This window comes from Antedon mediterranea, chromosome 7 (genome assembly GCF_964355755.1).
Source record: "Antedon mediterranea chromosome 7, ecAntMedi1.1, whole genome shotgun sequence".
Taxonomy (NCBI): Eukaryota; Metazoa; Echinodermata; class Crinoidea; order Comatulida; family Antedonidae; genus Antedon; species Antedon mediterranea.
In genome coordinates, this window is record NC_092676.1 from 27,418,739 (window position 1) to 27,433,891 (window position 15,153).

At 35.8% G+C, this 15,153-nt stretch overlaps 2 protein-coding genes and 1 long non-coding RNA gene across 3 annotated transcripts; all 3 read right to left on the reverse strand.

Annotated features, from left to right (window-relative positions):
* Nucleotides 1–97: 97 nt before the first annotated feature.
* LOC140054195 (adhesion G protein-coupled receptor E2-like) lies at nucleotides 98–1,783 on the reverse strand. The gene is made up of 3 exons (XM_072099099.1): nucleotides 1,587–1,783; nucleotides 1,289–1,369; nucleotides 98–1,076 (listed from the first exon to the last, which is right to left on the reverse strand). The coding sequence occupies exons 1-3, from the start codon at nucleotides 1,731–1,733 to the stop codon at nucleotides 924–926; spliced, it is 381 nt and encodes a 126-aa protein (XP_071955200.1). The 5' UTR covers nucleotides 1,734–1,783; the 3' UTR covers nucleotides 98–923.
* Nucleotides 1,784–4,613: 2,830 nt separating this feature from the next.
* LOC140054692 (uncharacterized) lies at nucleotides 4,614–5,729 on the reverse strand. The gene is made up of 3 exons (XR_011846556.1): nucleotides 5,691–5,729; nucleotides 5,129–5,240; nucleotides 4,614–4,726 (listed from the first exon to the last, which is right to left on the reverse strand). It is a non-coding gene; the product is annotated as an uncharacterized lncRNA (long non-coding RNA).
* Nucleotides 5,730–11,835: 6,106 nt separating this feature from the next.
* Nucleotides 11,836–14,749, reverse strand: LOC140054333 (uncharacterized). Its single transcript, XM_072099278.1, has one exon. It carries the CDS (start codon nucleotides 14,390–14,392, stop codon nucleotides 12,065–12,067), a length of 2,328 nt encoding a protein of 775 aa, XP_071955379.1. The 5' UTR covers nucleotides 14,393–14,749; the 3' UTR covers nucleotides 11,836–12,064.
* Nucleotides 14,750–15,153: the final 404 nt, after the last annotated feature.

Below are 15,153 nucleotides of genomic sequence, written 5' to 3' on the forward strand. Positions count from 1 at the left end.
TATATATACTTCAACAGGCCCAGAATAAATTCTAAACCACTCAGTGATATATATATATATATTCAGATTTTATATATTGTTGTTAGACAGTCTTTCAAATGTTATATTTTTTTGTATTTTGTCCATGTATGTGTGGTATATGTATAATATTTATATATATTATTTGTACGCTTTTATATTGTAGTATGAATTATTTTTACGAAAACTTTCAAGTAATGTATATAATAATAATAATAATAATAATATATAGGCTTAGCAATAGCAATCATAATTGACATTTTGTGTATTGGTTTTGTTTGTACATCATTGAGAATGCAAGTGGATTTCATTTCACGAAACAGCAATAAGAAGTTTTGCTAGGACCTAGTATCCTATTGTGGTGTTGGCCCTGGCCGCGATTTTTTTCTTTCGTACTTGAGTTGGGGACTCATTATATGAAAGATAGCTGAACTACTTCCTAAACCTAACCCTCTGAATAATCATCTCTTTCCTCACTATGAAATAAAAAGAAGTTGCTCATGATTTTTGAACCTCATACATCGACATTTAAAGTCCATAATCTAATCTATTCAGTTACACAGACGGCTTGACAGTAATCGTTTGCATTAGTGAATTGTAGTTAGATCAATTCTTACGTCATACACCTTATGGATATGACTAGTGAATATTATTTTGTGACGTTTCATGAGGGGACCCAACTTACGAACAGAAATATTGCGTCCTGGCCTCAGAATCTCCTAATAAAGGAATTAACCAGATATACAGTACTAGTCCCTAATTCGTTGCAAATTAAAAGTTCTTTAAAACACAAATTTAATGTTTATAGTTGTTACGGAATCATCCACAAACGTAATTGTTTTATGGTACAACTTTTTCATCCAGTCGTGTCCATCTTTTTTCGCAAGATAACATGGTAAGGGTATTTAACCAGATGATGTTTCATGTTGTGATGGTAGCGTTTCTTCTTTAAACGCTTCAACTGGTTTTGTAAGCGGTTTACCCCAGGCAACCTTTGCTTGTCGGGAACTCGCCACTTGTCCTGTCTTCACTGTCGTCATATTCGTCTGAGGATCTCTCTAAAAGAAATATCAGAAAAAAAACTAAAATGTAATTCCACAAAAAGTGATTTCCTGCCCTGGTACTGTCTGTATACAAATGTAGCTCATAGTAGTATTGAAATTTAAGGCCTGGTACACACTGCTATAACGTTCGATCCAAAAAACTCAACATAACTCCGGTGTGTACCAACCCCCAAAACACAACGAAAATTTAAAAAAATTCTACCGACCTTTTGGTTTGATGGATTACTATCCGTGTGTAAAGCAACGTTCAGTTTCTTAGCCGACCATCTTTGTTTTGCCGCACGGACCTTAAAAAAAATCAAAGCTACTATGTTAAATCCACAAACTACCTAAACTTACTGACGTCACCAAATTCGTTATCATGGTTATTTCGGTACCATGGAAAACGAGAAAATGCGTCAACGTCGGATAGTAGTCGTTCAAAGTCGCCACACACTGCCGCCCTTATTATGTACATTCCAACGCGTTTTCATTATCAATCCCTGTAACGCGTCATATACCTACTTCGTTATCCATAACACAGTATACAATAAAGATGAAAACGCCTTGTAATGAGTTGGTGACGGCAAATATGTATTCGATGACCATGGAGTCTGTAGCTGACATGAGAGGCCCAGTTACCCACGCTACCCCCAGCAGAGGTAGTAACATTAGTGTTCCCTTCACTGCAGATCTTGGGAGAAAAAATGCAAAACACGTTATCCGCACCGTGCGTCATTTATGAATGTATCTTTGTCATATAATGTATTTATTGTTATTGTCACATGACCAGTATTACCATGATACATTTTATTCTAATTACATCAAGGAGGTTATATCAGGGAAGAATTTAATTTAACACTTTCCTGGTTATATTTACAATATATTTTTCCAATGCAATTATCATCATTATCGGACTTTCTGCATTCTCACTCCTGAGAATGCAGGCTTAAAGCTCCTTGGGGTTTAAATGGTATTCTCCAGGCATAATGCAACTATATTATTTACTTAATTTCCAACCACTTGTATCTTTTATATTTTGTATATGTTTGCATTATGTGAATAAATTTGAACTTGAACTTGAACTTGAGTAAGTACGATCAAAGCATATTGATCGAAACGTCGAGAAACTCAACAGTTCTTTTTCAGAACTAATATACGTGGTGTACCGTAAACTTTATACAAACACTACCATCGTCTTCATAATCTTCAATACATATTATAATCATCATTATTAATACTCTACTTTAACTTCTAAATTAATTAAACTTACTTTGTTTTATTATGCTGCTTTTGCGTATTGTCGGACTTGGTGTGTACTGTCTTTGATCGTTGGTAGATTATACGAATTAGAAATCCCAAAGAAACAATATTGAACTAAACAAAGAAACAATAAATCGATTATCAATGTTTGGCCAAAGCGTGTATTGATGACAATATATATCTATGTAGGCCTACATTACAGTATACTTATCAGGGAAGAGTTAATTTAACTCTTCCCTGATACTTATTTTCTTCTTCTCAGCTCAGAAGAAATTAGAAAAACGCATTTTCGCTACCTAGCACGCACTATTCACCCACAAAAAGAAAACTACTAAAACATTCTTAAGCTCTGTCTGCACTACCAAACTAGTTTGACAACAAAAGTTTGATGTGCCCAAATATGGTAGTGATATGACATCATCATGTCCATATATGGGCACATCACATTTTTTTGTCACATAAAGTTTGATAGTGCAGACAGAGCTTTAGTAAAAAATGTCTATGCTTACCATTTCGATAGCGACGACTGGTAAAATAACTGCCCACACGCCGTCCTTACTCAACCAACACCTTTGTAAAACACAACAGTAGGCATATTAATGTTGTTTATTACGCTTGGTTCCCGCTAGGACACAACGCAAGGACGTAAGCGGAACTCAAGGACGTAAACGCAACGCAATGACGTTAGTGCAACGCAAGGACGTAAGCGCAACGCAAGTAATTTGACCTATCACAAGCGATTGATTATCATTGATCAACTAGCTCGCATTGCGCGCACATCCTTGCGGTGCGTCTAGTGGGAACCAAACTTTATATCCTTAAACATTACTTCAAGAATTCTGAAATCTGAGTTGTCCAAGACAGTTATCACAATAAGCATGTGCCGACGTTCTTTACGCACGGTTGCTTCGTAGTTTTCGACGTCACGTATGATCAAATAGTACTGTACCTATATATTTTTAACCAAGATTAGAATGTCCTTTTAATATTATAGCAAATGTTTGCGCTACGTGCACCCCATGTTACCGTCCATAGATAAGCTACACTTACACGTCCGATGAATCGGGGGCGTACAGGTCGGTTTTGGACACCAACAATATTGCAACCAATACAAGTGGCGTTCCATAACAAACCAGTAGGTAGTTGCGGATTTTGTTGAATTTACTTGGTGTTTTCTTCACTACTTTGAATATCAAATACACCGCTTCCGCCAGCATCCACATCAAGGAATTCAGGAGGAATAGATGTAATAAAACGGCGACAGTTTTACAGGCCGCCTGAGGAATAGACAAACAAGGAAAGAGAACATGAAATGCCAAAAAGATAAACTTTAAGCTATATGACCTTTTGAACTTATGTTTCTTAATTTCAGTTTATTTCTTAAAACAACCAATGTTACCTATGTTATTCTATACTCGTAAAATTCACCTCATTTTGTTTTATTTTGATTAATAAGTACCACAATTGCACGATGTTCCCGTACTTAATTATAATTACATTAATACAATTTAAATAAGTTACCACAGTTGAGCAGTGTTCAATTCTTTACTCAAATAAATAAGTGAGCTAGTTGTAACGGCCTTGTTCCAAATTTAAATATTTCAGAAATACGTAAATAGTTTAATATTCAAATCAATATCGCACGTTAATGTAATATTTATACATTGAAAATTGTTATGGCCAACATTTTAATACACGAAAAATAAATGATACGTGATTTTGAAATGACTTAAGTATCCTTTCCTAATGTTCATATATTGTACACTAATTATTCTTAGTAGTTCTCGACATTATCGTCAATAATTTATAAAATAATGTACGTTTTACCGTGTCCTTGGCGTATTGAATTCCACCAATGAAAAAAATATAAAATATTAACATATTTCCGACCAAGTTTTTATGAATTGCGTTCCTTAGTGATTTCCATAGCTCTCTGTAGAAATAAAAGCCACATTATTCATTTTCAATATTTTATTCATTATTTTGTTTTTTTAGAATATCATCAGTAACAAAATTAAGATTTTTAATGGATAAAATCTTGGAAAATCAAAACGTACGTAGGCCTAAACGTAAACAGTCAGAAATACAAATTTAGAATATACCCCTAGATGTTGACACTCGTATCACAATTAATGTTACTTTGGAAAAGTGCCCTCCTTCATATTCTCAGGGTTCGGGTTCGTGTTTTACATTTTTACAACAAATTCATTGGTGACGTAATTAGTTCTACCGGTGACGTAGTAGGCCTACCGGTGACTTAATAAGCCTACCGGTGACGTAATACGTTACCTGAAAAATATGTAGGTGACAGCGGTAAAGATAAGCGCTATGATTGAGATACTTAGACCGACGTAAGTGATGTAAGACAACAAAGTTTGGTGTTCAGACTCCAGGCTAGATGTCTAAATAAGAAGAAAAATTTTACATTGTTTTTGTACCTCAATTATTATTTTATAAATTAGGTTTAAAATCGTAAGAACGTACGCGCAACGTACCGGTAATTGACAAATCAGAAGCAAAAGTAGTCCTTCGCATCTGATTGGTTAATTTTCTTGCGGCGCGCTACGTCATTATGTTGCATCGTAATAAGAACCAAAAAATGTTATGTTGAAAACGTTCAACGAAAAATCGTCAGTCATTTGGTGAAAAATGAGATTTAAATCGGTTAAATGATCGTACACATTTGTTTTGAATTTCAAAAAGAAAATGTGACTGAGTACACATTTCCTATACATAACAATAGATAAATACACTACACCTATAACCACCTTTTCCCGCAACTTTCCGCCCTACACTTTTCTCACCTGCGTACTAACACGCATCAGGACGCCAAAGCTCGTCAGGTGGTTACAAGTACAACGAACCAAGCTATCAAAAACGTTCGAATCCGTGTGACATCCGTCAAACGACCAAACGCTGAAGATGTGGAAAATTACATAGGAAATGAGTTACTTATAATGATGTGAGATTTGTATTGTCGTTTACCTTGAGCGTGTACGAGGAAATGAAAAGATGTAAAACAAATATCGTAGATGTCCGTCGTATTAAATGCACCTGAGTTAATTTACTGGGAGATGAAATGAGTTAGACCGTGTATCCGACGATTAAATCGCTATTCAAATTTGTTAATACACGCTGTAAATGTGAACGGGAGTTTACACAAGTTATTTCGCACGGCAAAAAATGATGTAGGCCTACCCGAGATAAACGGGTTTTATGATATATTAAGATTCAAATTAAAAATTCAGCGCCCTGGTGGTCAGGTTTTGCAAGCGATCACACTGGTAAATAAATCATTAATTATATCTACAATTAGTCGGGTCTTGAACCAATTAAATAATTTAAACAATAACGATATGATATTACCTGGTGTTATATTCAGGATCTAGAAATGCACAATGTAACGATGCCCCCTCTGTTTCAGAAATATTAGCCTGTTGAATTGATACAAACTTATTATTAAAGTTATAAGCCATACAGATATTTATTGACTGTTGTTTGATTTTGAAAACATACGGTACATAAGATGTGGTATTAGTATGGTACCAGGGATAGCCCTATAAATCCCCAAAAGAGGATTTGTCCCCAATTGTGGCTGTACAACCTACGCCCTTAACTAATTCTCATCCTTTTCTTCTGAAAAGGTTCTCTCCTGGGCACCGCTTCCCTCACATCACCTTGCGTTGTCTTTTATTTTAACATGAACCAACCTTAGTAATCAATATGTTGTATGTAACGTTCGCCTTTACTCTTGTCTCGTCGATAGCGAACACACTTATTGACAGGTAATCTGTTACCATCTCGTATCGATCAACTTCGAGCGATGTAGATCTAAACAAAAAAATAAAAAATAAAAAAATTGTCGTTTCGTGTTTTTTTTTTCAAATATTGCTAATGATCATGGAAAAAATATAAATAAAAAGGCAAAAAAAATTAAAATAAAAACAATACTAAGTGTAGTACGTGAGATATCAATGAAAACTGTATGTTATTTTACTTAAGCTTGGTTCCCACTAGAACGTAACGCAAGGACGTAAACGCAACGCAAGCGTTTTAACCAATGACAAGCGAAGTTATAGACAGTTAGCAATCACAAGCGAATAAGCCATCGCTTGTGATTGGTTAATTCACTTGCGTTGCGTTACGTCCTTGTGTTGCGTCGCTAGTGGGAACCACGCTTTAGTAAAATTCAAACAGCCAAACGAATACCGTATAGCTATATATGATGGATACCCAGACCTCTTTAAAAAAAAATAACAAAACCCTTTTCAATTTCCCTGATCTGTTTCCAGACTATCTTTCAAGTTGTATAAATTTGATTGTTTTTAGGCCTCTGTATTTATATATATTATATGTATTTAAAAAAAATTATTTTTTAAATGTAGGCCTATTTATTTATATTATAAATAAAAAAGAAAAAAACTTTTACCGACTGTCTGCCGTCACTGATACATTTACAGGATGGTCAGACTCCCAGTAATTTGCCATCACTATTACGGGACCTGTTGTAATGAACATAAATTATATAACATGCTAGTCACTTAACTTCTCACCGTATGAAGTGACTAACAGTATAAGTGATACTGTGCAGGGGAGTGCTAATTGGAGATACGGGGTGGGGAGATAAAGGGTGAGGGAACAGAGGGTTGGAAGATAGAGTGTGAGGGAACAGAGGATGGGGATAAAGGGTGAGGGAACAGAGGGTGAGGAGATAGTTGGTGGGGGAACAAAGGGTGGGGAGATAAAGGGTGAGGGAACAGAGGGTTGGGAGATAGAGGGTGGGGACATAGAGGGTGAGGGAACAGAGGATGGGGAGATAGAGGGGGAGGGAACAGAAGGTTGGGAGATAGTGGGTGGGGGAACAGAGGGTGAGGAGATAGAAGGTGGGGGAACAGAGGGTTGGGAGATAGAGGGTGAGGGAGATAGAGGGTGGGGGAGATAGATGGTGGGGGGAACAGAGGGTGAGGAGATAGAAGGTGGGGGAACAGAGGGTTGGTAGATAGAGGGTGGGGGAGATAAAGGGTGGGGAAGATAAAGGGTGGGGAAGATAAAGGGTGGGGGAACAAAGGTGGGGTAGATTGAAGGTGAGGGAGATTTAAGGTGGGGGAGCAGAGGGTTGGGAGATAGAGGGTGGGGGAGATAAAGGGTGGGGGAACAGAGGGTTGGGAGATAGAGGGTGGGGACATAGAGGGTGAGGGAACAGAGGATGGGGAGATAGAGGGGAGGGAACAGAGGGTTGGGAGATAGTGGGTGGGGGAACAGAGGGTGAGGAGATAGAAGGTGGGGGAACAGAGGGTGGAGGAGATAGAGGGTGGGGGAGAGGAAGAATGCCTTGCAAAGCAGTATTTTCTCCACATGGTATGTTATAACAAAAAATTGATATGAAAAAAGTTCATAAATTTCGGCCGGATCCTCCTTCCCTGTGCGCATGCGTTGAGAAAGTGAAATTTAATTTGTTTTTATATAACGATTCGTATTGTTATTTCAGTAAAAGGAATAAGAGTGATAAATTGGTCAGATGTTTTGCCATTCTCTAATTAATATTTTTAAGTCGATCGAACTAATATTACAAAAATAAAATCGTTTTTTATAACATCAATTGCCGCCGGTTTTAGCCACGTTGGTGCTATGCACACCTGTATTCTATCTTTTAATCAATTCAAACTGCAATTATACATAGAATTGATTTTGTGACTACAAAATAGTAGTTAACGGCGGAATTAACTTAAACCGGATTTTAGTCGTGATTAAATGCACAGCATTTAAGTTACGTTATTATTTACATTTTATATACAGTATGCAATGCAATGTAAAGTGTTTGTCTGATCTCATTCAGTTGAATATTATGGGGCGCCATGCGCAGCATGACACTTTTTCTGCGTATGGCGCCCCATAGAACATACCGCCGCACTAATTTTTTACTATAGTATCGCACGTCATATACGCATAAATGGATGATACCAATGCATACTGCAGGCTTAACCAAATCAATTTTAACTTTCAATGTTTAGAGACTTACATATATGCTGGAAATAAAAACATCACTTCTTCCCAAATATGTAATTGTAGACATAGGTAAAATGAGCCCCGGGCCTCGGTAGAAACATAAGTAGGCCTACCGCATAATTGTCTGAAAGCGTCGATCGCACATTGTGTAATAATCGCCGCGTGACTTGTCGCACTTTGTAAAAGTTGTCGCACGTTGTTAAGACGCCTACCACCGCGTTGAAACTTACACCCTAAATATACGCGCTATTTGATCACAATCTGCGGTGGTAGGCCTATTTATAATAATAATAAATACGTTTGTTTTTTTTTAAAATTATTATTATCGACCTACCGGTTGTGGCATCAGCAACGTATACAGACATTGTTACGTCTTTATCCCTTTCGGATACTGTAATATTCTCCAGGCTGATGGAGTTGTTTAATATCACCACACGACCATCTGCCGAAGGAATAACAACAATAGTTAAAAATGGTAATTCGCGAAATGTATTAATAAATTGTCGGTCACAGTGAGTGCGACCGATATTGACATTAACGTAGTTTTCGTGAGAAAAATAAAGGATTTATACTACTTTGTTATTTTTTATTCATTATTCTGTGGTTTATGCAGCAGAGGTTCTTTATTTAAATTTAAAGGCCAATTTACACAGACGAGCGGTACAGGTAAGCGGAAAACCGCGTAGTTTGTCCCACGTAGAGCAGAAACGGGCCGTTCGATCCGTGTTGTGTATATAAAAACAAGAATAACATAGATTCTAAACTTTATATTACCGTTACCGCTCGTCTGTGTCAATTGGCCTTAAAACATGTTCAGATCTACATGGATTCCGCAGAAAATGAATTATTTTGTAACCTACTCAATATATCGCCTTCGGTTGAGCATTCTAGTAAGTCGGTTGATGAAACTCCACTTGAAACACACTTTAGAAACGTTGACTCCACACATTCTATTGATGAAGTTATAGCTACTGGATCCTGTAAATAAATCGAAGCAAATTCGGTTAGTCGGTCGGTTAAGGCCAACTCAGCACAGCGTTCGACAAGGCCCGACGAAACGTCTTGACACGCGGTGCTGTCTGAGTTGAATCCCGAAAAGACGAGTCGTCGATCGTGGGATAGCGTCGGGCGTAGTTTTTAGGTCGTCGGGAGAACATTACAGATGTTTAACTTTCTCCCGACGACATGATTCGTCGGGCCTCCTCGTAGTACGACGCTGTCCGGGGAGGTGTTTAGTCACCCAGATGGGTCATTTGATCTCTATATTAATGTACAGGTAGTTATGTTACTCTGTATACTTACTATGTCAACTAACTGGTCGTCTGTGAGACAGGATTCAAGAATGTAACTATTTTCCAAAAATGTTTCGTCTTCTGTGAACATAAAAACAATGTATAAAACTAATACAGTAGGCCTATTTTAGAGTTTGCCTGGTAATAATAATAACAAATGAGCGTCGCAGTCGGTGGAAACGCGTCGCAGTCGGATATTCGTCGCAGTCGAAAGTGCGTCACAGTCGGTGAACAAATAAATAATTTTATGAGTTACCTTGTTCGCAAATTGTCGGGTAGGATCTGTCGCAGGGATGGTCGTACCATTTGAATTCATTTCTCGTATCAATGTATACACAGTCCTCTGAACGGCCAAACGACTGACCGTTATTCGGCTCACCTGTCGAGAAATCTTAAAAAAAGTAACGTGGGTTAAAACTTGAACAATAATTAAATTTATTTAGTCTGTAATTCGCATCCACATTGAAGTTGGTCATTTTGTTTATTCATTTCTGTATAAGATGTTGTAAAAGACAAAGGGTAACTTAATAGACCTACAACAGGAAAAATAATTTTCTCTAAATATTATTATTATTATTTTAATTTCATATCTTTTATGCATACAAAAAAAAGACATTTAAACAAAAGCAAAATTAGAAAAATAAGTTAATAAGTTATATAACTTATTTCTTCATGATATAAAATGAAACAATAATGAATAAAGCACAATAACTTGACAATTGTGGAAAACAAATAAAATAAGTAAAAGTATAAAACGTGAGCAAAACACTTTTGCAAGCGTTTTACCATGAAATAATAAGGTATCTCATCGTTAAAATATATATTTAACCATAACTTAAAACTGTTACTGTAGATGCGAAAGGTACTATCTCATCGTTAAAATATAACTTTAACCATAACTTAAAACTGTTACTGTAGATGCGAAAGGTACTATCTCATCGTTAAAATATAACTTTAACCATAACTTAAAACTGTTACTGTAGATGCGAAAGGTACTATCTCATCGTTAAAATATAACTTTAACCATAACTTAAAACTGTTACTGTAGATGCGAAAGGTACTATCTCATCGTTAAAATATAACTTTAACCATAACTTAAAACTGTTACTGTAGATGCGAAAGGTACTATCTCATCGTTAAAATATAACTTTAACCATAACTTAAAACTGTTACTGTAGATGCGAAAGGTACTATCTCATCGTTAAAATATAACTTTAACCATAACTTAAAACTGTTACTGTAGATGCGAAAGGTACTATCTCATCGTTAAAATATAACTTTAACCATAACTTAAAACTGTTACTGTAGATGCGAAAGGTACTATCTCATCGTTAAAATATAACTTTAACCATAACTTAAAACTGTTACTGTAGATGCGAAAGGTACTATCTCATCGTTAAAATATAACTTTAACCATAACTTAAAACTGTTACTGTAGATGCGAAAGGTACTATCTCATCGTTAAAATATAACTTTAACCATAACTTAAAACTGTTACTGTAGATGCGAAAGGTACTATCTCATCGTTAAAATATAACTTTAACCATAACTTAAAACTGTTACTGTAGATGCGAAAGGTACACTGCAGCTGCGTTAGAGCAGTGGTAGGTGCGGAGTCTTTTTAAAAACTATTATTCAACTATTAGCCAATTTTTTTTTTATTTGTTTACTAACGCAATGAAAAACAACGAGTGGTTAACCAACGTAGGACCATAGCCCCGGTCGCGCCCGGTCGTGAATTTATAGAATATTGTCTGTTAAGCTATAGTGTTATATACAGAATGGAAATAATGTTAAACTCTGTCTAAACTATATAAAACTAGTTTGACAAAAAAGGTGTGATTTGCCCAAATATGGTAGTGATATAAATAAATATGGTAGTGATATGACATACTAAACTATAAAACTAGTTTGACAAAAAAAGTGTGATTTGCCCAAATATGTTAGTGATATTGTCACGAACTCCTCTCACGTATGTTTCCGAGCGGTTGAAAATACTTTAGGAACTCCCTTGTGACATAAAAGTATACACACAAAATCCACAAAGTTGTAAAATAACTCAAAAACAAAGCTTTAATTTCAATCAACTTCAACTTTCAACAATCCAGTAAGCACTTTAAACAACAGTTTCACAATAACTTTACAATATAATATCCAACCTCTAATCCAACAACCTTCTTCAAAATAAATGCTTCAATCAAAATCCTTCTCATTATTACATGATTACAGTTTCTATTAATAGCACTTCTGGAATGTTCTTGATTGTTCTTATTAATTATACATGGTTTATTAAATCAAAACATCTTATTCTAGAATGTTCATGTAAATACTATGTTACTCTATATGTTAGGGAATGGTAATTTATTACACTCCCCCCTCTTTCTGAGCTCAAAACTCTTTCTTGGAGTTTTGAGGGGCAAGTATACACGGACGTGGCAAAATTTAACCCACTCCTAGTCTATAAAACTTAATTACACCATAATAACATAGAACATAATTATTAATAATTACTAATAATGAACCAACAATATTCATGTAAATTTGTCGGAATGGTTCACTAACAATTACTGACATAGGAATCATCGGGCCCTTAAATTTAGTTTTATACTTTGAAGTTTTCTGACAATTTTCACAAGTGTTACAATATTCGGTCACATCCTTTCTAATACCAGGCCAAAAGAATCTCTGCTTTATCCTATCTAATGTCTTTTTCCTACCTAAATGACCTGCCAAAGGAATATCATGTGAGACTTTCAATACACTATTACGGCAAGGGTATGGAACTACTAATTGCTCTATTGGTTCTGTCTGGTGTTTAGTGAAAACCTGCCTAAATAAAATTCCATCCTTACAGACTATCTTTATAGTGTCATCATCCTTCTGTACTAACATCTGTTCTCGAAGTGAAATTAAAGTTCTATCCTTAACCTGATAATCCTTAATTTTATCTCTGCCAATATCTAAAATGTCTAATTCACTATCTTGGCTAGATTGAGCTTCCTTTGTTTTTGCAAACTCTTTCCTAACTTTTCGTTTCTCACTTCTGGTTTTATGAACTTTTTCCTTGGGAGGGTTGTTACTGAGTAGTTGGCCATCTAAATGTCCAAATTCTTCTTGAAAATTAACCACATCATCTAACTGATGTGAAATAACCCCAGAAGCTTTTTCCGACTTTAATTCGTTTTCCTCTCTTAGTTTTTCTTTTCTAGCATGATCTCTAGTGGCAACAAAACTATGCCTATCATGATTCTTATCCCTCTTTCCTAATAAGTCTCCAAATTTAGGAAAGTCCCTACCAAGAATTACATCTCTTGGTAAATCGCTGCAAACGCCAACCAACAAATTATGGTCTTCGTTATTAACCTTAATATTGACGAATGCAGTAGGATAGGCTTGGACATGGTCATGGACGCACCTGCATGTAATTTTAGCTTGCTCCGCGCGATTAATTTTCTTAGCCGCTACTAAATCAGAATGAACAAGTGTCATATCACATCCAGAGTCTATCAAAATTTCACAATCACATCCTTCAACTAGGCCTCTACAAATGTAAGGTGTACATGGTTTTGAAACAGTATCTGTCTTTGTCGACAAAAAGCCATCCTTACTTCGACAAAATCGTTCTATGTGGCCTACTTTTTTGCACCGTCTACAAACGAGAGGTTGTCTAGCGTCAGATTGTGATTTATGAAAGTTATCAGGGGGATTATTATTACCCTTACTGTCAACTTCAGGAGTGCCTTTCACTGTTTTCTCCTGGTTGTTTCTATTTTCGTGTTTTCTATTTTGAAACTTTTTCTCAAAATCGATACCTTTTCTAGCTTGAAAATAATTATCTGCTAATTCCGCAGCATTTAATCCCGAATCTGGTTTATGTTCTTTAACCCAAATTTGTACCCCTGTGGGCATAATATCTATCAATTGCTCTAAAATAACAATTTCAGCTAAATCATCTTTGCTTTTATCAGCAGGCCTAGCCCACTTAGTAAATAAATCTTTTAACCTAACATACATTTCTCTATAACTTTCTTCACTTTTCTTTTTAATTGACCTAAACCTTTGCCTATATGTCTCTTCAGTTATGTCATACCTTTGTAATATTGCTTTCTTCACTATGTCGTACTGGTTACTTTCTGTCACTGGTAGTGATGCATAGGCTGCTCTTGCTTTGCCTGTCAAATGAGGTATTAGTTTTACTACCCAGTGTTCTTTTCGCCACTCATAGGTGTTAGCAATACGTTCAAACGTAGTGAGATAATTTTCAATATCATCACTATCAGAAAGCTTTGCAATCTGAACTTCCTTCAATCTCATTATGTCTTTTAATCGTTTCTCCTCACTGTCCTTTTGCTTGTCCATTAACGCCATTACTAATGCTTGCTGTTTCTCCATATCTTCCCTACGTAAACGTTCTTGTCTTTCCATATCTTCTTTGCGTAAACGTTCTTGTTTCTCTATATCTTCCTTGCGTAAACGTTCTTGTTTCTCTATATCTTCCCGACGTCTTTCATTATCTTCTTGACGTGAACGTTCTTGTTGTTTCATCATCTGCTGCATCATAATATTCTGCTGTTGCATTTGCTGCTGCATCAACAACAAAAAGTCTTTTGAAAATGAGTCAGCCCCTGTAGGGTTATGTCCACTGGTTGGTCCAGACTCTTCTGCCTGTTGTTCAGGTTGAATTGATTGAACTGATTCTACATCCGAATCAGTTTCATCGCCGCCGCTGTATTCTCTACCGGATCTTGTTGTTGATTGTTTATCAGCCATTTTTTAAATCTGGATGAGGGTCTTGTTACTAGTTAATCGTAGTTACCGAGACGTTCACAAGTCTACTGTTCCAAATAAATAATGTACTGTTCTTAAAACAATGTTTGTGTACTTACGATTAAACAAAACGTAGCACCACGGCTTCCGTAAAATATCTCAGTATCGTAAGTACCACTTCCTCAAAATATCAATAAAAGTACAGTTGATCCTAAACAGCCACCAATCTATGGCAAAATACAGTAGATCAAACTGCTACCACAAAATATCACAACAGTACTGTAGATAAATACACAGTTAAGTCGAACAGTAGATCGAAATAACCGCTGCCACCAAATTATGTCACGAACTCCTCTCACGTATGTTTCCGAGCGGTTGAAAATACTTTAGGAACTCCCTTGTGACATAAAAGTATACACACAAAATCCACAAAGTTGTAAAATAACTCAAAAACAAAGCTTTAATTTCAATCAACTTCAACTTTCAACAATCCAGTAAGCACTTTAAACAACAGTTTCACAATAACTTTACAATATAATATCCAACCTCTAATCCAACAACCTTCTTCAAAATAAATGCTTCAATCAAAATCCTTCTCATTATTACATGATTACAGTTTCTATTAATAGCACTTCTGGAATGTTCTTGATTGTTCTTATTAATTATACATGGTTTATTAAATCAAAACATCTTATTCTAGAATGTTCATGTAAATACTATGTTACTCTATATGTTAGGGAATGGTAATTTATTACAGATATAAA